General features: G+C 36.8%; 2 protein-coding genes across 3 annotated transcripts in view; one reads left to right on the top strand and one right to left on the bottom strand.

The window, feature by feature from the left end:
- LOC124594371 (homeobox protein SIX6-like) overlaps window positions 1-7,521 on the top strand; it is a 167,035-nt gene extending 159,514 nt beyond the window's left edge. The window contains exon 5 of the mRNA XM_047132743.1: window positions 6,961-7,521. Coding sequence (XP_046988699.1) covers window positions 6,961-7,150 — 190 coding nt within the window. The 3' untranslated portion in view covers window positions 7,151-7,521. The remainder of the gene's footprint in view (window positions 1-6,960) is intronic.
- LOC124612941 overlaps window positions 7,119-24,297 on the bottom strand; it is an 87,649-nt gene continuing 70,470 nt past the window's right edge. Inside the window, exons 8-10 of one of the 2 annotated variants that reach the window (XM_047141457.1) lie at window positions 16,999-17,103; window positions 7,304-7,340; window positions 7,119-7,196 (exon numbers count right to left, since the gene is read on the bottom strand). In XM_047141457.1, coding sequence (XP_046997413.1) covers window positions 7,333-7,340; window positions 16,999-17,103 — 113 coding nt within the window. In that variant the 3' untranslated portion in view covers window positions 7,119-7,196; window positions 7,304-7,332. Of the gene's footprint in view, window positions 7,197-7,303; window positions 7,341-13,850; window positions 17,104-24,297 lie in introns of those variants that run through there. The other variant, XM_047141448.1, reaches the window with a different exon arrangement.

Genomic DNA, 24,297 nt, shown 5'->3' with positions numbered 1-24,297 from the left:
AGAGCAGATGAACGGAATGGACAGTGTCTTGAAAGGAGGATATAAGATGAACATCAACAAAAGCAAAACGAGGATAATGGAATGTAGTCGAATTAAGTCGGGTGATGCTGAGGGAATTAGATTAGGAAATGAGACACTTAAAGTAGTAAAGGAGTTTTGCTATTTGGGGAGCAAAATAACTGATGATGGTCGAAGTAGAGAGGATATAAAATGTAGACTGGCAATGGCAAGGAAAGAGTTTCTGAAGAAGAGAAATTTGTTAACATTGAGTATAGATATAAGTGTCAGGAAGTCATTTCTGAAAGTATTTGTGTGGAGTGTAGCCATGTTTGGAAGTGAAACATGGACGATAAATAGTTTGGACAAGAAGAGAATAGAAGCTTTTGAAATGTGGTGCTACAGAAGAATGCTGAAGATTAGATGGGTAGATCACATAACTAATGAGGAAGTATTGAATAGGATTGGGGAGAAGAGAAGTTTGTGGCACATCTTGACTAGAAGAAGGGATCGGTTGGTAGGGCACGTGTTGAGGCATCGAGGGATCACCAGTTTAGTATTGGATGGCAGCGTGGAGGGTAAAAATCGTAGAGGGAGACCAAGAGATGAATACACTAAGCAGATTCAGAAGGATGTAGGCTGCAGTAGGTACTAGGAGATGAAGAAGCTTGCACAGGATAGAGTAGCATGGAGAGCTGCATCAAACCAGTCTCTGGACTGGAGACCACAACAATAACAACAACAGGTCTCCGTAGACATTCTACAAGGGCCTATGAGTAACTCCGATGTTCTGGTTTTCCGCCTAAAGAAACTCAATGATAGCTCTATGCTCGCAACTTATCTCCGTTTCAGACGCCATTTTGAAAGCTACATACAGCGGCGCCAACTATCGAACCTTCTTGAAACTGTAAGGGCTAAAGAGGAAATGGTTCAGATGGCTCTGACAAGGGAACCTCCCCATCGCACCCCCTTCAGATTTAGTTATAAGTTGGCACAGTGGATAGGCCTTGATAAACTGAACACAGATCAATTGAGAAAACAGGAAGAAGTTGTGTGGAACTGTGAAAAAATAAGCAAAATATACAAACTGAGTAGTCCACGGGTCGCATACGCAACATCATGGAGAAAGTGAGCTCATTTTCTTTATTTTTGCATAATTATTATCTGTCCGTTCGTTCATTGACGTCTTTGTTCACTGTAATAAGTTTAGTGTCTGTGTTTTGCGACCGCATCGCAAAACCGTGCGATTAGTAGACGAAAGGACGTGCCTCTCCAATGGGAACCGAAAACATTTGATCGCAAGGTCGTAGGTCAACCGATTCCTCCACAGGAAAACACATCTGATATATTCTATACGACACTGGTGACGGCATGTGCGTCACATGACAGGAATATGTTGTCTACCCACCTAACTTGTACACTTAGCGAATGGGTAAAAAGATTCTTCTACCTTGACCGATTTAGGTTTTCTTATGGATGTGATAATCACTCCCAAAAAAGTGATGAAAACATAAGAGTTTGTCACATAAACAGAAAATAAAAAATTAAACTTATTACTCGATGGAAGATTTGAACCAAGGACCTTTCGTTCCGCAGCTACTCACGGTACCACGGGACCACGGCGCGCCTACGTTCATAGTGTCCTTGACGTTGGCTATATTCCCATGAACTACTCAGTTTGTATATTTTGCTTATTTTTTCACAGTTCCACACAACTTCTTCCTGTTTTCTCAATTGATCTGTTTTCAGTTTTTCAAGGCCTATCCACTGTGCCAACTTACAACTAAATCTGAGGGGGGTGCGATGGGGAGGTTCCCTTGTGAGCACTATGGGACTTAACATTTGAGGTCATCAGTCCGCTAGACGTAGAACTACTTAAACCTAACTAACCTAAGGACATCACATACATCCATGCGCGAGGTAGGATTCGAACCTGCGACAGTCGCAGCCGCTTGGTTCCGGACTGAACCGCCTAGAGCCGCTCGGCCACAGCGGGCCGGCTGAAGAAGGAATAATCCGCGATGTGCCACAATAAATTCAGCATTTTTGAACCGAAATTTGCCGAGAGAAAAGGTGCTGCATTACTTATTGGACGCCCCTCGTATCTTCGTCCACCTACTTTCGATCCAGCGAAATCCTCGTCGAATGCCACTGCAATTGCGGGCGTGAAGTATCGCGGCTGTGGAGACGTGTTTACATACATATAGTATTTTTGTTCAAAGGAAAAACGTTGCAAGTAATCAGAGCTGCCTGCACTAATATCGTTATAGAAAAATACCCTCAGCTTTGAGAGCGTCCGCATTGCCTGGGGCTTGTTATTGCACAGGGTGGCTCGTATTTCCAGCTAGACGGAATTGTTCGCAAATTGCAGCCGTGATCGGTGCAGAAAGTTTATCCTAATTATCTTTCGCCGACCTCCTAGCAGGGACGAGCGTGCAGTCAATTTAATAAGCCGGCAGCAGGGTATCATCTCCCTGCAGCAGTGCCAATTAACTCCGTAGCCAACCGACCACCCTCGCCTCGCGAGTGGGTGGTGAAACGGCTTATTATCCAGAAAATGTTGTGCACAGCAGGAAACACAGGTTATCAGCTACAAGAAGGCACTACCGATCTTTTAGTTCAATGAAGGATTTCACATCTACAAAAGACCTTCGATGCACGTCGGAGGAAGCGCACACTACGCTGTAAAGTGAAATATTCATTCTGAAAACGATACTCCAGGCTGTGGTTAAGCTATTTCCCCGCAATGTCCTTTCGTCAGGCAGTGCTACTCCCGCAAGCTATGCAGGAGACCCTCCATCAAATTTGGAAGGTAGGAGACGAGGTGCCACCGGAAGTTAAGCTCTGAGAGCGAATCGTGAAACGTGCTAGGATAGCTCAGTCGGTAGAGCACTTGACCGCGAAAGGCAAATGTCCGAGGTCAGGACTCCGGCACACAATTATAATCTACCAGGAAGTTTCGATTCGGTATGCAGTGTACTGCAAAGTGAAAATTCATTCTGGAAATAATCCCCCAGGTTGTGGCTAAGCCATGTTTCTGCAATACCATTTCTTCAGGGATTGCTGTTCCGCGAGGTATGCAAGAGACTTGTGAAATATGGAAGGTAGGAGACGAGGTACTGGTGGAAGTGAAGATGTTAGTGTGGGTCTTGAGTCGTGCTTGGGTACCCTAGTTGGTAAATCAGTTGCCCACAAAAGGCAAATATCCCAAGTTCGAGTCGTGGTCCGGCACACAGTTTTAACCTGCCAGGAAGTTTCAGCAGCGTAGTTACTTATTCGATCTGAAACTACCAGAACGCGAGGAGATACCAATACCTTGAAGAATCTCCTTTAGAGATTCCATCGCTTCACGAACATTTTTTTTTTACAGTCACGGTCACTTTTTTACAATTTTTGTATACTTGGAAGGAGAGACAGCATTGGTCGTATACTTCTGTTTATTATCGCAAAATCGATTTTCGGTCACTTAGTGACCATCTATAGTGCAGTAATATATAACTTAAATTAGTATGCACTGGTGTCAATAAGCTTACGGCGATCACATAGAGTCTATGTGATCGCCGTAAGCTTATTGGCACCAGTGCTTACTAATTTAAGTTATATATTACAGCACTGAAGATGGTCACTAAGTGACTGAAAATCGATTTTGCGACATTTGTCATTGTTACGATGAACGAGTTACCAACAAACACCAGAAAAGTTGCTTCCTCGTAGATATTTTCGTGTGAGCCGCTTCCTTTTCAACCAAAACATAATAGTCACATATTAACTGAAAGGAAGACACCGCACTATTCCGGTGACAGTAATTGTAAAAAATTGATTGGCGACTCCATAGTGTCCTGTGCACTACGACCAGGTAATGGGTATACTTGGAAGGAGAGACAGCATTGGTCGTATATTTTTGTTTATTATCACAAAATCGATTTTCGGTCACTTAGTGACCATCTTCAGTGCTGTAATATATAACTTAAATTAGTAAGCACTGGTGTCAATAAGCTTACGGCGATCACATAGAGTCTATGTGATCGCCGTAAGCTTATTGACACCAGTACTCCTAACATAAATTATAGTGATAAAATGTAAATTTATTTATAACATAGATTAAAATGTGCACTACCATTTATTCTAGTCTATTAAGTATTCACTTGAATTCACTTATGTGATGAAGATAAAAATTTTGTATTTTAGTTTAAATCATAATGACATAATGTAAATTTCATTATTTATTTATGGCACTAGGATAAAAATGTGTACTTCCATTCATTCTGCTATTTTAAGCATTCAGTTGAATGCAGCTTGTAATATCGTCCACAATTCATAGAAAATCAGTATTTGTATGATATATAAAATGCTCACATGATTTTGCATTATATCCCTTGACTCCTCCTGTATTACTAGTAAACAATTTGTACAATACGTAATCAACAGAACCAAATAAGAAACCAAATCAAATGAATTGACAGTAATATGCCTTTTTGTCTTGAAGGTAAGCACTGGCCAACAAATCTGTCCCACAATTTATTGAACATAAGTTTAAGTTTTTTTCTGCATACTATTACTGTTGTTATCAACTATTTCTTTACCTAGGTTTCGATTGTATCTTCTCATATCCACTCTAAGGCATTCCTGAATAGTGTTGTGTAATTTAGGACTTTTTACCATGTTACTATTATTTACTTGATCTCACATGTCTTCTTCAACAGCCATCTTGTTTAGTTAGATATTTTCTTTTCTTGTCATTTCTTCACACCTTCAGCATTTTTTTCTGACAACCTAAGTACCCACGTGACTAACATTGCATTTTTCACTTCTGCATGGATAATTCTTGCAGAAAATCTTGATAATTTTGTTCATTTTGTAATCCTCATAATTGCTGCTCATGAAGTGTGTTTCATTTTGACATAATATGTTATGTACCCAATTAATTATCAATGTGTTAATGTTTGGGTAATGGTGTGAAATATACAGGAGTGCCAGTTTCTAATGCAGATGTATTCTTCATGTCTAATGGTTGACGCTTCCTCTCGGTTACTTAATTTCTCATGTTCAGTATATGATACAAACATGAGTAATCTACATTGGTTCAGTAGCTGACACATTTGTTTACTACTGCTCAATCATACATCATATATCATTAGAGTCCTCCAAATTGTAATTCTGAGTTCTACAGAGATTATTATTGCAAGGTCATCTATGAGCAACTACCAGAGAGGATGACAATCTATTGCAAATAGGCCATTACAACAGATACTGAAAAGTAGCTGATTGCCAGTGAATCTGGTTTATGGAAATACAGGGCCTATTCAGAAAGTAAGGTCTGACTGGTTGCAAAATGGAAAAAACTGTGAAAATAAAAAATGTTTTATTTGCAGCAGTTAGCTCCACCATCCAGCTACTTCTCTACATAGTCACCGCTCTTATTTAGACATTTGTCATAGCATTGTACCAACTTTCCAATACCCTCATCATAGAAGGCACCAACCTGTGTTTACTGCCAATTCTATGCTGGTCTACAGCTCGTTGTCTGTGCCAGAACATAGTCTTCAAAGCCAGCGGTTCATGTGAGCAGAGATGAAACTCAGGGAGAGTCAATTACAGGCTCTATGGTGAGTGATCAAACACTTCCCATCAAAAATGCTGCAGGAACTTCTTCATTGCCCCTGTAGAGAGCAGCCGAGAGTTGTCATGCAGAAGGAAGCACATTACAGTTATGTTATGTGGGCTGCATGACATCAGGCGAAATCTCACACCAGGCCCTCATGCTTTATGGGAGACACTATTGTTTTAAGCATCTTTATGTGCTCACTGTATGCTCAAAACTGAAAAAAGTGACGTGATGCAATTGACGGGCATACTAGAGTTAGTGCCCAATGCATTGGTGCAAAGCTTCATTGGATTTTCACTGTGGTTTCCATTTTACACCCGATCGGACCTTACTTTCCAAATTGCCCTCATATAAGGTACCAGTAGTATATCAACCTAAACTGTTCTCAGTTGTCTTCACAAAGATGGCTTCTATGCACATAAGTCAACATGTTGTATCACTTTATTGCCTTGATAGCAAAACGGCTGAAGACATAGAGCAAATGAAAGTCTCAGACGTGTAAATTATAGAGCTGTGTTTGTTCCAAATCAAGTAGTGATCAAGGTTAAAGGCTTTTAATCAATTTTTTTTAATTTTCAAAGAGTGTTGTACATGAACAGTCACATTTATAATCGTAAAATCTCAGTGTTGTGGAGCTTACTGATTATGTGGGCAGGAAGCAGGAATCAACTTTGGCTGGTATAACCGATATCTGATGGGTAATGGTCTAACTGCCCCGCGGAAAAAATTGTTTTCACAAAGTGTATTCACATCCTGCTCCAATACACTGAAATATGTATCACTTGAATGAAAAGTGCTATGTGAAATGAATGCTGACTAGTTGTAATCACATCCGAAAACATTTGTTGTGAATCTTAAAATTATTTCACCATTCACTGTGAAACTATTGATGTACCACCCTCTACTCTAGCTCAGATCCTTGGTACACACTTGGTAGTGATTGTTCTATTAAATAAAACTTTTACTTCAAGCTTGTTAATGTTGCATATAGGTGATTGATGTCAGTGAATTTCTCTTTGTTGAAACTACTTACAGAATGAAATATGTTATTGAGTGAGACGTAAAATTCATACCACAAGAATAATCCATTTAACAAATGTTCACAATTCAACTTCTTTATTCAGAGCACACAAACAGGAGTATATAGATATTGCATAGTCACATAACAAAGAGAAGCAGAACGCAATGCACACTCCAGCCATTCATCTGAGGATAAGAGTAGTTTATTTGTGTTTCAAGCCAATTTAATTGGTATCAGTTTTGATTCAGAGACAAGAAACATAATATTTCATGCCTGATTTCTTGATTTTTCAACATTGAAACATGATGTTACATGACATACTGTTATTTTCTTGCAGTGGCAGCACGAGTAGCACTGGGAGCAATGGAACAGCTGCAGATGTCAGCCTTTTGTGGGGCAGTACTACTCCGACCCTGTGCTATGCCACTCATGGGGTTCCAGGAACTGGTGGAGTGAAGAGTGAACCTGATGCGTATATTCAGGCTGCTTACAGCGCTGGATACGATGCTGTTCTGTCACCTCAATGAGATGACAATGCTCATTTGAGCAGCTTCACAGATATCTTATTAATCTCTGTCCATAAAAAAAAACTAGTGTGATATTTGTATTTAAACCTTCTATTGTAATCTCTCCAAAAAGTGTTACAAAATTTGTTAAAAATATTACCTATTTGTACTCACCACAGTAGCTATACTACCCCCTGAATCCATTAAGGGCCTGGTGAAAAAAAAAAAAAAATATAACTTCATAAATTCAATCGAAAGCTCCAGCTGTATGGACTGACTAAGTCAATGGAAAGGGAATTTCATCTATCAAAGTAATGATGTACAAAGGTCCAAGTATTAGATGGTGTTGTAAATATGAATGTAACTTAGAAATACTTCAAGAAAATCACAGCAAGGGGAAAAATTATTTTATGGAACATCTGCAACATTATATACAAATTCAAAGAAAGCAATTAATGCACAAACTGTAAAGAAAATATATACACTCCCATGTTTTGAACAGTTATAATTGCTGTTTGGAGCTTGGTTACAATCCAGATAATAATCTAGCAGAAAACTGGAGAAAATTAAGGGCAGAGATACTGAATTTGTCTTTCAACAAACAACACAGTTTACCTGCACTGACATGTTTCATTTACTAATGAAATTTGTTAAATTTTTGTCTATGTCTTAACTTGATTTCAATTTCATTTGAACCTGTAGAATTACATTTGTACATGCAATAGAAGACAAGTAACTGGAAATGTGAAGGATTGTCCAATCAGCTGAGATAATGGGGAGAATTACATTGAATTACAAATGAAGAAGCAGGAAATGGAGTGGCTGATGCACCTACTGAACAAGAAAGAAAGTGTGTAGCAAGTGAAGGTATGATTATACAGTGGGAGTAGTGACTCAATGAAACTTTCAAGGAGAAACAAAATGGCATTGAAGGGGAAAGATACATAATAAGAGTTACCAAAATATAGAGTAAAATATTAACAACACAAAAGGTAAGAAGAAAAGTAAAACTGAGGTAGAACAGAAGATATACAGTATTCGGGAGAAGTGAAAGATGCTCAAACTGCTTCCATTGGAGATCTTACAGTGACTAGTCTTTAAATAAGAACATGTAGTATTTTGCCTTCATCTCTAAGCATTCTTATACAATCAGCTCTTTTGATTTTTAACTGCTGCAGACCTTTAATTAATTTCTCTCATACAAATATTATTTTTTTATATTTTATCTGTTCTTCTACGATTTCTCTAGTTTCTTAATTTAAACAGTCCCTTCTACTGACATATTACCAAGTTCACTGATTCAGATTTCACTACAATGACTTGGAATATCAAAGAAAGCAATTCACAGTGTCACATAAAATTTAATCATGATTGATTCCTAGCAAGTAATAAACATTACTATCCTGTATCATAGTGTCAAGCATCATCTATGAAATTGATTGAAATTAGTATTTGTGTCAATAACTGTTAATATTAAGTGTTTCTCTTCTTTATAGCATACTGAACTGACATTAATGTGTGAAAGTTGTGTGGTACTAAAACACTGTACATCAGTGTTCTACTTGTACCTGTGGCTTATATTATTTGTGAACCTTAAGTAGATCTTCTCATAGTTTCAGACAAACACATTACATTTATTTCATTTCCTGTTATCTAATGATGAGGAATTTTATTCATCAAATAAATGATTTGAGTGGTTCAACTAGACTCTTAAAACTCAATCTCTGAAGTTTAATGGAACCTGTATAGCCTGAGTAATTTGTTGTTTTAAATGTGAAATCAATTTCACTTGTTGGAAGATATATTTTCCTATATTTTCTGGGTTTTTCCAATGTGAGTTTTGCAGTAATGTGAAAGCTCTGTGATACACTGATATTTTTTGTACCATCCAAGTTGTTTGCCTCATATAAGGAAAATCACACTTGTAACAAGTGCACTAAACGTTCCATTTGAAGAACTCAGATTAACTTTGCTCATTAGGGCAAAGCATGGATCTTGGCAAAAGGCAGTAACACTTCTTAGTATTGGAAAGTCATATGTTATTGCTTTTAGCGGCACAAACACTTGGGTAATTATCTGAGCAGTTCTGGATGTAAATCTCTGCAGATGGTCAGTCATGACTTGTTATTACTTTAATTCTTCTATTTCTTCTTACTTTGAAAGATATATCAATCTTTACTTCCTGTATTTGTTTTTAAGTAACATACATAAAAAATACCCTCATGATTACAGCCTCTCAACATCTTTAATTCTAGTGATCTTTCATGCTTTCTTAGTGAAACTAATGACTTCCAAATTCCTGGCTTTGCAAAACTAGAAAATTGGAAATCACCCTTAATTCTATTTTTTGTTTATGGTGCCTACTGCTCACAGTTGTCTGTGAGGTACTCCAAGATTAATTCTTTATTCATATTTTTTAAAATAATTATGACTGCTTGTCGTTTCACTGTCTCTTTTTCCTACCAGATGTTGGTATTTGGTTCATCTCCTGTCTAACATTCACCTGTGAAGACAGGTTGAACACTGTCAGTACCATAACTAGAAAGGGGCTTTTACGGCAGAATTATGAATTATATATAATACTGCAGTATTATTATACTTCTTTCAAAAATTGTGAGATGACTAGGCATGTCTTTACATGAAAAAAATTCAAATTGAGAAATTAATTGAAAAGTAAACATACATCACACAGAAACAAAGCTTCATAGCCAGATCACAGTTTGGGTAAAAACTGAGATGGGCAACATTCTGGGGAATTTCTTGTATTACAAAAATATTCCAGAAATATGTAATGCAGGAAAAGGTTGTTATTAGTACTTTTAAATAGTTCTAATTAGATTAGTAGAACAGCTGCAATGAAACAAAGGATTTATTACATACATGTAAATAACTGATATTTGGAATTCAGATAGACAGTTAAAGGGTAGAAGACAAGTTCATAAAATTTTAAATGAAAGTCAAATACCTACAGCAAAATAAGCTCTGGCACATTTTCCTCAACTATGGAAATCAACTTGCATACAGCCATTCCATCTTGAGAGGGTAATAGTTAAGGAAATATCAATGTGATTCATCAGAAGAAACATAAGACATTGAAAATCATAGTCATGATATTCCTCCAAATATGCTTCCTCATTTGTTTTGGATTCAGAAATATTCTTTAAAGTAATTACCATTTCACATTGTTGTTGGTCAAGATGATATCTACCGAATCATCCTTCATTATGACATTTCAGTTGTTGCCTGTAGCTTATCAAATGAAATGGATTTCACTGGATATTTGTGATGGTTTGATATCTGCACATTTTCAGTTGTGCTATGAAATACAGTGTGTGTGTGTGTGTGTGTGTGTGTGTGTAACAAATGGAGAGAGAGAGAGAGAGAGAGAGAGAGAGAGAGAGAATGTGCTGCCAGATCATCATAAATTCGCACCTTGTGACTGTGGAAGTACTGCAGATTACAGCAGAATTTGCCATGGATATCGATGATGAATTATTGTGGATAAGTGACTTTCTTTTTATATGCTATGCAATAAATGATGTATCAGTAATGTTGAAACATAAGTTTTTCATCTGTGGAACATATTGCAAGTAGTACAGGTTGAGTTCTCAGATTGTGTGTTGCTTTGTTGTCAGGTCTTCTTAAGTGGAAGAAGAAACTGTATGTAATTGATATTGTTTTTATGTTTAAAAGTCACAAACTTGGTTTTCTTAAAGTCTTTATGTTCCTTCCTATTTCTGTTGTAAATGGCTTTAAGCATGACATGTTTATTACATTACTAAAATTATGTAGTTACTGGTATATCATTCTGCAGTACTGTACATATTGTTTAAAATAAATATATTATTGTGTTACTTCTACTGGGTTTCTATTTCTGTGATTTAGGGCAATGACACATTCAGTTTCTGAAGCTTCCCTGCAACCACAATGTTACCACCTACATCATAGTGCAGAAACAATACTGCATAAATTGGTTTGTTAAACAATCCATGACCAAAATAATGGTCATACATGAAATAAAAGTCTGTGACTATACAAGGATGGTTTTTCAGTGACACACACACAAAGAAAGTTTTTTAACAATGTGAATGTTCCAGCTTCTGATAAACTCTTGTGTCCACCAGCAATATTTTAACTCATCCCTAGGGCTTTGTTGGGCAAAGTGATCGCAGCATGTTTCAGGAGGAATAGTGAATATTTTAGGAGATGGTAGTATAGCCACTTCGAATAAAACATTCCGTATAACAAGTGTCCAATTTTTATTGGTTACAGAAATACAACTGGTTACAGTGATAAGCTTTCGTGTGATGTATTGGTACTACAGTTGCTATGGCATTATTAGCACTCATTGTCATTTTCAAGTTCAAGTTGTGAAGTTGTGCCTGAGTTTATGTAACGGAATTTTTCAAATGTGATTGTGATTTGTTCGTCAATTCAATTGTATCATTTAATCATGACATGCCTATTTACAAATTCTGAGTATGTCATTATGGTAGTTATGTATGGGTTTTGTAATGGAAACTGCACTGTTGCTTGTAGAGAACATGAACATTAATTTTCTAACTGCAGAGTGAGACTGGTGCAGTGCCCAGCAGTCACATTTCATCTGAACATGCAAATAAACAGAGTGTAGATGGAGAAGAAGACAGTATTCAGTTGGCAGAACATTGTTCTCCAACAAGCACATGCTGAGTTTCTACTCATATAAGTGCTCCACGTACAAGAATATGACAGACACTATTTATAAAGGACCTCTATCCTTATCATCTTCAAAGGATTCAACATCTTCAACAGAGAGACAGAAGTAGTTGATTGGAATTTTTTCATTGGCTAATGGCAAATCACCAGTAATCCCATTACTGCTGTTAACTGATGAAGCCACATTCATTTATGATAGTGTCCATAACATCACAACCAGTGATCTGACAAAAATCTACATCCCTTTGTGGATACACATTTTCAAGAATGCTTATCTGTAAATGCACAGTGCAGTGTGATAGGCAACAAGATGATTAAGCCTCTATGTTACTGCATATAGGAGGGATAAATTTATTGCTTGGGTTATGAATAGTGCTGCTCCCCAGAAAAGAATGCCAACATGAACTCAGGAATGCTATACAGGGCGTTATCAAGAGAAGTAAGAAGTGCATTAAAGTCAGAGGTGGAGTTTATGTAAATCTACTTTGAATCTAATCATCTGCCTTTGCTTAACACATTCTGTGAGTATTTGTTTGGGTGACACACTTGTATTTCTGCAATCAATAAAAATTGGACACATTATAGGCAATATTTTATTCAAAATAGTCTATACCACCACCTCCTGAAGTATTCAGAATTCCTACTGAAACACACTGCTACAACTCCGAGGTAATCATAATATAAAAGGTTGAAAATAAATTTTGCACACATGTAACAATTTATTTATCATAATATATTGCAATTTACAATTGTGGAAGACTTTAGCTTCACAGAGACAAAATAATCAGACAAACACCAGAAATTATAACATGATGACACCAAATTGAAGATGGCTGTAAAAATTGTTTTTCTCCATAACAAGCTTACAGAAATCTTGTCAAGTGTACTAAAGTATAAACAAATAAGAACTGATCAGCAGTCTTTTCTATAAAAAGCATATGGACAACAAAAGACAGGTTTAGAAATATCTGACTAATGACAGACATTTTTCTTACATCCCATGAGTGTCATATATAACTCAAATATGAAATTTAGTTGTTTTGTTGCTCCAAATTATTATACAACATATGCTCTCTCATTGAACTTTTGCTGTTGATATGTTGCATCAGTAGAGAGAAAGCCTCTTTAATTGGTCAGTTACTACCATCATTTACACGAGGCCTCAGTTAGGTTCTCAGTAGTTTATTTATTTCTTCGATCTAAGTGTAAATCTTACATGATAATTAAAACCAATGGTAAATAATCAGAATAACAGTGAATATTTTACAGAGTAATAACAGGAGATAATTATGTACTTTTACAGGTTTTGCATACGTAAATAACACACAGAGAATTTTTTGTCTGCTTTATGGAGAGTTCTACAGCTCAATGTCTTACTCTTTATTAACAGTAACAACAATTCTATTGACATCACAGGCTCAAGTTAAGAGAAGCATCTGATGATGGCCTACTCACACTGGCAAAAGAATGGAATTCAATTTGTTTTTGTACAATGGAAAGTCCATGTTGGAATATTAACAACATTATGATGAAAAGGATAACTTGCTACTCACCATAAAGATAGGAAGTTGAGCTGCAGACAGGCATGATGAAAAGACTGTTGTGAACAAGCTTTTGGCCAACACCTTCTTCAGAAAAGAAGAATGCACACACATTCATATTTGATTCTGGCTGGAGCAGCTACTATCTCTGGCTGCTCCGGTCAAAATTTGATTCTGGTTGGAGCAGCCAGAGATAAGTGGCCAGTGTGTGCGTGCAGTGCGCTTGCTGGTGTGAATGTGTGTGCATTTTTCTTTTCTGAAGAAGGCTTTGGTCAAAAGATTATTCATAAGAATGTTTTCATCATGTGTGTCTGCAACTTAATGCAGCATCTTTATGGTGAGCAGCAATCTGTCCTTGTCAACATGTTTTAGTTGATTTCAGAAGGATAACGCTGATTTGCAAGGAGCTCTACTTAAAAATTTTGCAATAAATAATTTCTCAAAATAAATCAGCACAATTTATTTTCATCTGTATATCACTATCATTACTAAATGAAAAGTACTGTGTCAGCCTTCTGTGCACTTTTTTTTTTTTTAGCAACAATGAAATTCATTGATCTCTTTGAATACTATCCTTACATTTTAAATGCCTTGCATATTATTAACAGGGGCAGTAAAGACAGAGAATACTTTTATTTTGAGTTTTGCTTCATTCCAAAGCAGCAGCTTGGAATATGATACTTTACAATAATTAACGTCAAGCAGTTATTTTACTGGTTGCTTGAAGGCCTTAGAGTCAAATTGTGTGACTAATATGAAGTACTCATGGTCACAACACTTTTCTTTTAGTTTCATGATGTCACTATATCAAGTTTTCTGCATAAACAACAAATTTTGGATTAATTTACTTTACACACAAAAAAAAAAAAACAGTTTCATGTTATTAAATTTCTTAAGATATGGGTTTTGTGTTAAAATTTGAAATAACACACTTGGGAAAATCAAAATAGTTATGCATAGCGAACTTTGTATCCCTTTGTAATGAGCAATATACACGTACTGCACTGATGGATTTCATGACACTCATGTAGGTTTCAGTTACTTTTCTCACTGCTTAATTTTGTTGCCATAAAAGATAACAGAAATTACTTACACCATTCCATTTCTCATTTTTGTCACTAAAAAGTAAGTCATTAAGGTTCAGTTAGGTTATATGGAGGACTCAAAAAACAATTAGTCAATTTAGGGTGAATGTGAAGCTTAAATAATGGCAGGACTAATGACTCATTGACTCCATTGATATATTACAACCACTATGGTCTTCTATAACTTCTAATAGATAAAAAAATTTACTTTGTCTCTCTGGCATTATAGTAACAACAATTGAAACTGTAAGTTTAAAGGTAGGTGCATTTCTTGTTGTGGTAGATTATTTGTAGGGTAATAAATGTGTCAAGTGAGAAACTGAAGGTGTTGCCCTTGGAAAATAAAATGAGTATAGGATTAGAAGGAGAGAGTTAGTGCAAAATCGTAAGAGGAAATGCTTCCTGTGCTGGATAACAACACACTCCTTTCTTAAGTCATATCGAAGTGGAGAGAGGAGCAGTTTACAATTAGTTTGTAAAAATAAATAAAAAACCCAAGACTAATAAGTATGTGCAAAAGTTAAAAATAGCAAAGAGAATAAACATTCATGCCAAAATGTGAAGTAGTTTCAAGAAGACAATGTAGTGAAACAATTTCCTTAATTTTCTTCCCACTGCTATGGCTGTTCTTGTTTCAGCCTATAGCTTAGTGCGGATTCACTTTCGTGCTGCTAATACAATTTTTTTCTGTTCTTCATCTACACAAATGCTGCGCTCTAATTTGAGATGCACATATACATATGTTGGCATAAAATAGGCACCAAAGAGCCACAGCTTTCAGTAATGTATCATGTCATGCACTCTGTTTATACTAAATCCACAAAAATGCAGAGAGAAATTTTATTGCTATCTATGATCACACATGTAACTACAATATATATTTACTTTAACTCTATATAACTATATAACATACATTAATCATCAAATATCAGGAAACAGTCTCTGTTAACATTTCAGTCATGTATCTCGTAAATGCCATTTATGTGCAACAAACTCCACATTCTGATTTAGAAAAATCTGCATACTGAATGCATACAAACAAACAAATAAATTCATTCTCTCTCTCTCTTTCTCTCTCTCTCACTCTCTCTCTCTCTCTCTCTCTCTCTCTCTCTCTCTCTCTCTCTCTCTCTCTCTCTCACACACACACACACACACACACACACACACACATGCACATACACACATAAACTGCACACAAGCTCTAAGGGATACTTTTTTTACTGTTACATCAAGCTCCTGTTACATAACATATAATAATATGAAATTACTCATCGATACACTGAGCAGACTCAATTCCTGTGATGGTTTGCAGAGATATCAATATAATTCTACAATTAACAAAAAATGTTTTAAATTGATAAGTAACTCTGTAAACTTTGATTACTGTTGCAGCTTTTCACATCAATGATCGTGTTATTGGGTACAAGGTGCTTTCAGACTGTGAAGGATACATTCAGTTTTTAAGTTGGAGAATTATTTGAAATGCTTTTTCATCTGTTGGTAGAGAAAGAACTTTCTTAAATGACAAATACAGTGCCTACTGTTGAAAGCAAATGAAAAAATTAAGAAGGGCTTGATTTAAATGTTTTTGGCGTTAAATAACTTTAGGTTTTAGATCATCTATTGCTTTTTAACGCACAAGTGTTTCAATGGCTCTGAATTAAAAATGAGAACATGGTGGCTGTACTTATTTTTAGAAGAAACTTGGGAATGATAGTCCATTATAATATGGGACTACTGTTAACATACTAGAGCTAATATCTATTATACACAAAAATGGTGTTTGTATTTCCTGACAACGTGAGCCAAGAATGTATATCAAATTGCTTAGTCTCAGAAATTCCATTACATTACATACAAATCTCTATGGTGAAAAGAATGGCTCACTGTGAAACTATTGATAAATAAAGATCTAAAAAAGTTATCAAAAGTTTTTGTGTTACTACCAATATGAAGAGTCTGAATAGTAAACAATTTTATATTTTTATCATGTCTAAGGTTCCCATTACTGGTTCGGTCTTCTTCTGTTGAGTTTACAGTCAAATAAAGAATTCAAGTTCATTAAATGAATAATTAGTAAGCCACATAATTAATCAAGCAGTGAAAGAGAAGAAGCAATGAAAAGCATCTAAATAAATCTGTGAGTGGCTGAGCAGACATGGCTGCAACATGAACTAAGTATTAGTTTACACTTTTTTTGTTTGTTGTCACCTGTCAGGTTGTATTTATTTTCAAGAGAAATACTGCCTTTTTTGTAAAAGCCTGCCATGTATTGGTGTCTAAAGAGCTGCAGTTGTAACACAAAGCAGTAACACCTTGTACTCCTTAAAAAAAAAATGTCATTGATAGACATTTTTATCGAAGACTGCAAACAGACATTTCAAAGTAGGAAACAAAACCACCAAAGTTGAAAATAGTCATAAATTTACCATAAACTAAAAGTGATTACAACTTAACACATGTAGGAATAAATTTTTAACTAAATACATTTACTCCATAGTATCATACTGAACTTTTTTGATTTTAAAATAGCGATAAATACCATATCCAGTTACTGTAAGGAGAACAACAATTGCCAGAGTACTTCCAACAGCAATTGGTGCAGTCTCATCTCGAAACGTTATACCTCCAGGTGAGCATTCATATTCTGTAAAAAGAGTGAAACCAAAAATTCATTGGTGACAATTTCTGAACACAGTAGTTATTTATAATCTGCCACTTTCTACATAGTTGCATGTATGTACACTTTTTAAAGACCATCTTATGGGTGATATGTAGCTGATGTGAAAATTTAGTTAGTTTAATTTTGAAATGGTTAAGTCCTATAAAATTTAATTTTGCAGTAGTTAGAGATGTTTGGATGATGCATAATTTTTCAAAATTAAAAAATTATTTGTCCAGTTACAATATCAGGAATATGTTTTAACCATAATTAACATAATAAGGCTAGTCATCCTGCGCATTCATTTAAGATGACAGCATAGCTGTTTCTCTTTCTTCATTTTTTTCAAGTTCTCAAATAATATTTTGCAGGTCACTTAATTATATTTGAATAAGAAACAACACTGACAAAAGGTTCAGTGCATTTCCCCACCTCCCTCCTCCCTTCATCCCACACCTTAAGTGAAAGAGCTGTGATGCAGTTATATTGTCATTTCAGGGAGATCACTTGGGCGAGTTAGAACTATGTTTGAAATACTAATATGTGAACTTACAGAGTGACAATTATTGAACTATACAAAATAAAATTGTCAACCACTGATCTGTTTGTGTTAGGACATTCAAACTGCGTGATTGGCTGTGGGGAATGATGGGAATTAGTATGGTATGTGTGGTTTAGTTTAGCAATGAAGCCCACTTTCATTTGGATGGGTTTGTCAATAAGCAAAATTGGCACATTTGGGGACTGAGAATCCACATTTCATGATTGAGAAATCTCTTCACCCTCAGTGAGTGACTGTCTGGTGTGCAGTGTCCAATCACAGAATAATTGATGCAATATTCCTTGATGGCTGACTACTGAACAGTATGTGAACCTTATTTCGACAAGATGTGGTTCATGCAAGACTGAGCTCAACCCCATCGAAGGAGGAGAGTGTTTGACGTACTGGAGGAGCACTTTGGAGACCACATTCTGGCTCTGGGGTACCCAGAAGCCACTGCTATGGACCTTGAATGGCTGCCATGTTCTCTGGATCTGAACACACACAACTCCTTTTTGTTGGGCTATATTAAAGACAAGGTATACAGCAATAACCCTAAAACCATGGCTGAGTGACGATGGCCATCCAGGAGGTCATCAACAGCATTGATGTTCTGACTCTTCAGCGGGTCATGCAAAATTTCACTATTTGCATGCACCACATCATTGTCAATTATGGCAGGCATATCGAACATGTCATAACCTAAATCTGAATATCTGTAGTGATGTTTATATGTTGAATAAAGTGTGTGCATGCCGTAGTTTGTAAGTAATCTACATTTTTTTCATATAGTTCAATAATTGTCACCCTGTAAGTATTTTTACAACACTTGTTATCAAGAATTTCATTTCCATGTCTTTGTGAAAACGCCTTTGAAATTATGAAAAAGTCATACACAAAATATGGATAATGTACAAATGTATAAGTACAGTATCCTGAACAGTTTCTGTATCCTGAGTACAACTGTTTTGTGTCTCTACAATGCAATTTTGTAAAGGTCTCTATAGCAAAGCTTCTTCACAACTCTATAGATGGCTATCATTTTCACCTACAAGCATTTGCACTTCACAGTTGAAAGCTGTCAAAAGTGTAGTCAGGTATCTTAGCACTAAAGAATAAATGTATTAAAACTTCATGTATGATGCGGCCACACATCTCATTGTTTATCATGCCTTGTCTCTTGAATTATGTGTCATACAATAATATGTCTGCACAGATATATTCAGTAGCATATATGGATACCGTCTGCAAAATACGTTGTGAACTGAGTTAGTGGTAAAGAAGGAATAAATTTAAATGTCATGCATGAAGTGGCAGTTTTTCATGCATCTCACTGTTATGATGTCTTATCTCCTGGACTGTGTGACGTACCATGATATAATTTTCAAGCTGCGTTTAGCATTGTACATGGATACTCTCTGTGAAATTTATAGTGAATAAAGTTAGTAACACAGAAGTATTAAATTTAAATGTCATGCGCGATCTGGCAATTTTTCAGATATCTAATTGTTTTTGACATCATATCTCCTGAACTATGATAGGTAAGTGGTTCTTGTCTGTACATGTGTACCAAGTGTGGTTGAAATCAGTCTACTGCATTAGGAAGGAATGTGGAACATACGCCCTTTTTATGATATGTGTAGGTACCGACAAAAAAATGTGAACTATACAGAACTGTCCTGAACATATGTAACAAATAGTAGGAGATGAAAATCACATACAGGGGGAAAAAAGTTGTTCTAAAGTGCATATGTCGTGAGGTGCATAAACTGTACATAATGTGGTACCACACAGAAGTAAAAAAATGTACTGCCAATATAAATTTGCTGTGAATTTGGATGTTATATGAACCACATAAGTCTTGATACATAATACACAGATGATGCGTGGGGTTATTCACATTCACTCTGTATTGTGTACAGGAAGAATAACAGTTCTACAGTCAGTGCATAATGTGTGGTGGAACAACACGATAAGCTGGCCACATGTGGAACATGTTCTGTTATTACCCTGTGAACATGGAAACTTGCTGCTCGTGGCCATGGCCATGAAAAGATCAGCAGGTATGAAGTGGAATGGCTGTATCAAAAGTGTCCATACATACAGTGACCCTTGTATATGATATCTACAGCAGCATGGTCTTGCGGTAGCGTTCTTGCTTCTCGCACATGGGGTCTCGGGTTCGATTCCTGGTGGCGTTAGAGATTTTCCCTCTCTCGAGATGACTGGGTGTTGTATCGTCTTCATCATCATCATTCATCCTTATTACTGTCAGAGGAAGGCAATGGCAAACCACCTCCACCAGGACCTTGCCTAGTACGGCATTGCAGGTTTCTCGCATCGTCCCCTACGCTCCTCGGAGTATGGAACATCATCATCGTCATCATCACGTCTGCAATAGCCATCTCTTAGGGTAAATGTTACTGAAGGAGTGAGTTCTAATATGACTATATGTGTGAAACAGGTTTACTCAGTGCTGTCTGCCAGTAAGGATGGTGTTGAGTTTGCTTGCACAAATGCTTCCTATGAAACAATGGAAATATGAGATTGGAATATCAAGAATGTATGAACCTGTGTCACAATATGTGGATAATGATCCAAGTATGAGTACATGAATATGTCTTGTGCTCATACTACCTGCAGAGGACTAAACAAGGCTTCTTTTCCCCAATGGGTAGTTTTATGCCAGTGATTCCATCAGATTGCCTCTACTGCACTGATATTTTTGAATTCTTCAGTAGTCCACAGCTCATGATCTTGTGGTAGCGTTCTTGCTTCTCGCACATGGGGTCTCGGGTTCGATTCCTGGTGGCGTTAGAGATTTTCCCTCTCTCGAGATGACTGGGTGTTGTATCGTCTTCATCATCATCATTCATCCTTATTACTGTCAGAGGAAGGCAATGGCAAACCACCTCCACCAGGACCTTGCCTAGTACGGCATTGCAGGTTTCTCGCATCGTCCCCTACACTCCTCGGAGTATGGAACATCATCATCGTCATCATCACGTCTGCAATAGCCATCTCTTAGGGTAAATGTTACTGAAGGAGTGAGTTCTAATATGACTATATGCACAGTTACATCATTTTTGCATTAAATGATGGCAAATTCAACAAAAATCAAAGTATATATGGAGTCGCTCACCAAACATAACAACCCTATTACTATAACTAAACACTGAAAAATCAATAGATACTTCTGCAGATGTGTTATGGAAGCGAAATATCCCAAATGTGCCACATTTCTACACTATTTCATTCCTGTCTCTCCCTCCCAGCTGCCAGCTACCACTGCCTTCCATCCCCTCCCTACCACCTTGTTCCTGTTATCCATTCAACCCAACATAATAAATGAAAAAAAATGGTCTGATAACATGATAACATTGAATGTTTCTGGAAATTAGTAATTCAGCTAACTCCTTACTGGAAACATTCAGGTGTAGACTTGTGTATGATAAGACCACTTGTGGCCTGAATCACACCAGAGTGATATTGTCCCATTATGTTGAGTGACACCTAAAGCTGTGCATTTACATTTTCAACAGAATATGACAACCGAGTCCTGTCATATCACAGTAAGAATGACAAAATCTTGACATTAGTATGAGGAACGTGTATCTGATGCCGTCTTTAGTTGTGCAGTGTAGGTTCTGGTCCTAAATGGTCACCTTCCCATCCTCCTTTTGCCACAGAAAAAAAAATCATTAAATGTTCTTCATTAGCAAGATCTTTTCCCGTAGAGCCTAAATAACATGTGGGATCAATGAATCCTGTGCTTAGCTAAACATATTAGTCATTGGTATTCACTGCCAAGATGCCTTGGGAGTCCTGTACTACTTTGAAAATTTCCCTCTTGGAGCCTCTAATGTCCCTCAGGGTCTACTGAATCCTCTTACTACTTACTATTAGCCTTAATGAGCAGTTTTTCCCCTATTTTGTCAGACTGTTCCTAAATTTCTTGATTCGTCTTCTCATTTTTGTCCATGGTCTCTAGAGCAGTGGGGCTGTTGGAGACACCAGACTTGCAGTATCTCTTAGATGTCATAAAGAAAACGTGTCTTACAGTATCTCTTAGATGTCATAATAAAAACATGTGTCTCCAAGTTCTAAGGAGATAAATTTTGCCTACCAGGTTCAGTAAAGTGTTTGCTGATAACTTCACCACTGAGTGCCAGCAAGCTTCTTCCAGTAAAGTATTGTGTGGTAGGGTAGTGTAAATAGACACAGTTAAGCAATGGAAATGTAAATACTTAAGCCTAATGATCAATAGTCCAAACTTCTTAAAGGCAGTGTAGTTTCAGCTCTCTGAGACTGCAGACATGTGTGCAAGTTTTTGTGTCTACTGCTGACAAAGGCCTTAATGGCCAAAAGCTATAATTGTGTGAATCTTTATGTTGTGCCTATTGTGACTCAGCATCTCTGCTATATGGTGAGTAGCAACTTTCCTTCTCTGGTATTGTTATAGTCCGAACTTCTGATTGATTTATGTCAGAGTTATAAGTACTAACACTTATGAGTACTTATTATTGAAAACTTTAATTTCTTAGCAGTGTACATTAACCGTTTATTAATATTAAGAATGTGATTTAAAATAAGATTTTATTGAGCTGTAAATAGATTGGATGTCATAAAATGCAATATTTCTTTATGAAGATGTATATTAATGTGGATGCCAGGGTTATTATAAAAAAGTATTGCTGTAAGTCAATCAGTAGAGAACCGTAGAGCAGGCATGGACAGCCTTTTGTGATCTCGATGCCTGATTCACATACTTATTTAAGCACATGGGCTCCCATATCATGATGTGACAGCACCACTCTTAGTGCATAAAGTCAGAACTACTGTGACTGGGACTTCAATATTTATGAGGCAATGCACTGATATGAGTGGCACCTCTTTCTGGCATGCCAGGGCAACAAAATATGCCTGAAAACACATGTTTTTCAGAAAATATTCAGTGTATGTGACCCCACAGTTCTTTCATGGGCTGGACTGAAACCACTTGTGGCCAGCTAATGCCAAAACCCCCTGCCGGTATAGTATTGTATGTTAACCGGGGACCTAGAAACGATGGAGAGGCTCCGTCCCCACTGCAGCTGCAGCGGTCCACAAACCCATGATGTCTACCGCAGTCCACTTCACCCCTCCACCACCCCACACCGAACCCAGGGTTATTGTACGGTTCGGCTCCTGGTGGATCCCCCCCCCCCACCCCCCACCCCCACCTCCTCCCCCCGGGAACGTGTCACACCAGACGAGTGCAACCCCTATGTTTGCGTGGTAAAGTAATGGTGGTGTACGTGTACTTGGAGAACTTGTTTGCGCAGCAATCGTGACATAGTGTAACTGAGGTGGAATAAGGGGAACCAGCTCGCATTCGCCGAGGCAGATGGGAAACTGCCTAAAAACCACCCACAGACTGGCCAGCTCACTGTACCTCAACACAAGTCTGCTGGTCAGATTCATGCTGGGGACCAGGTGCTCCTTACCACTCCAGAAAGCTGTGCGTTAGACCACTCAGCTAACTGGCAGGGCACCCCCACCCTACACCTTGCTGTTGAGGATAGCATATAAAAGCTTTTAATGACTTAGTTGTCTTGTGGAATGAAATGAAAAAAAAAGTAAAATTGATGAAGACCATGAGATTGTAAATTAACATTATGTGTCCTTTAAAATACTAAAGATATATATGTAATGGGTATAATCTGCAATTAACCATCTACCTGAGTGAGGCACAAATCACATTCCATTTGTTTGTGTTATGTACACCATCTACCTGAGTGAAGCAGAATCACATACCATAGGTTTCTGTTATGTAAAAGACTGTTTCCAGTTGTTATACTTCTTTTCACAATGTTTAAAAGCTCACTGTTTTGAAGTGAACTTTATTAATAACATCAAATGTGGGTCAACAATTATCCAGTTCTTATATTTCTTTTCTCAATAACATCAAATGTGGGTCAACAATTATCCAGTTCTTATATTTCTTTTCACAATATTTAAAAGTTCAGTGTTTTGAAGTGAACTTTATTAATAACATCAATTGTGGGTTGACAGTTAGCAGTAATGATATTAATTAAAACTATTTATTTGTGAATCTAATTCAAACCAAACCATAAATTTTTGAAATTAATAAAATTACAAACTCTCAAACAGTTGAGCACATAACTAATTTCAAGTTTTTCATGTCAAGGCATGACTGACTATGACATTTTTCTCCTTTTTCCTCTATGATTCATTATCTCTAACAGCTATGAGTATTTAGCAACCTAGTCCTGTGGAGAGTAAGCTGTTGTATCTGCACATGCAGTGAATTATTAGTGTAGTAACTATTGTGTTTGTAACTGATGTTCCAGAACAGAAGGTAACAAAGACCATTAACTGTCATTAGATGGGAAGAACTTCAGTTAACTTGAAGTGAATTCTAGCAGTAAATAATTGCTTTATTTTACTGTCTCATAGTAAAAACATTTTCATGTGCTTCTGCAATGCTTTGCCTTTCTGCAGAGCCAAACATAATTTTGACTTATGTATCTTCTGTTTTATTGTCAGCTGGAAATGTATGCAAGTGGTAGGCCTATTATTTTATTTTGAGTGTTATAATTAACTTATTTGAGCGAAAACAATGGAAATTGTTTCAT

The sequence above is a fragment of the Schistocerca americana genome, chromosome 1, assembly GCF_021461395.2.
Source record: "Schistocerca americana isolate TAMUIC-IGC-003095 chromosome 1, iqSchAmer2.1, whole genome shotgun sequence".
NCBI lineage: Eukaryota > Metazoa > Arthropoda > Insecta > Orthoptera > Acrididae > Schistocerca > Schistocerca americana.
Note: the sequence above shows the minus strand (reverse complement) of the source record. Positions and strands in the feature narration are given on the sequence as shown.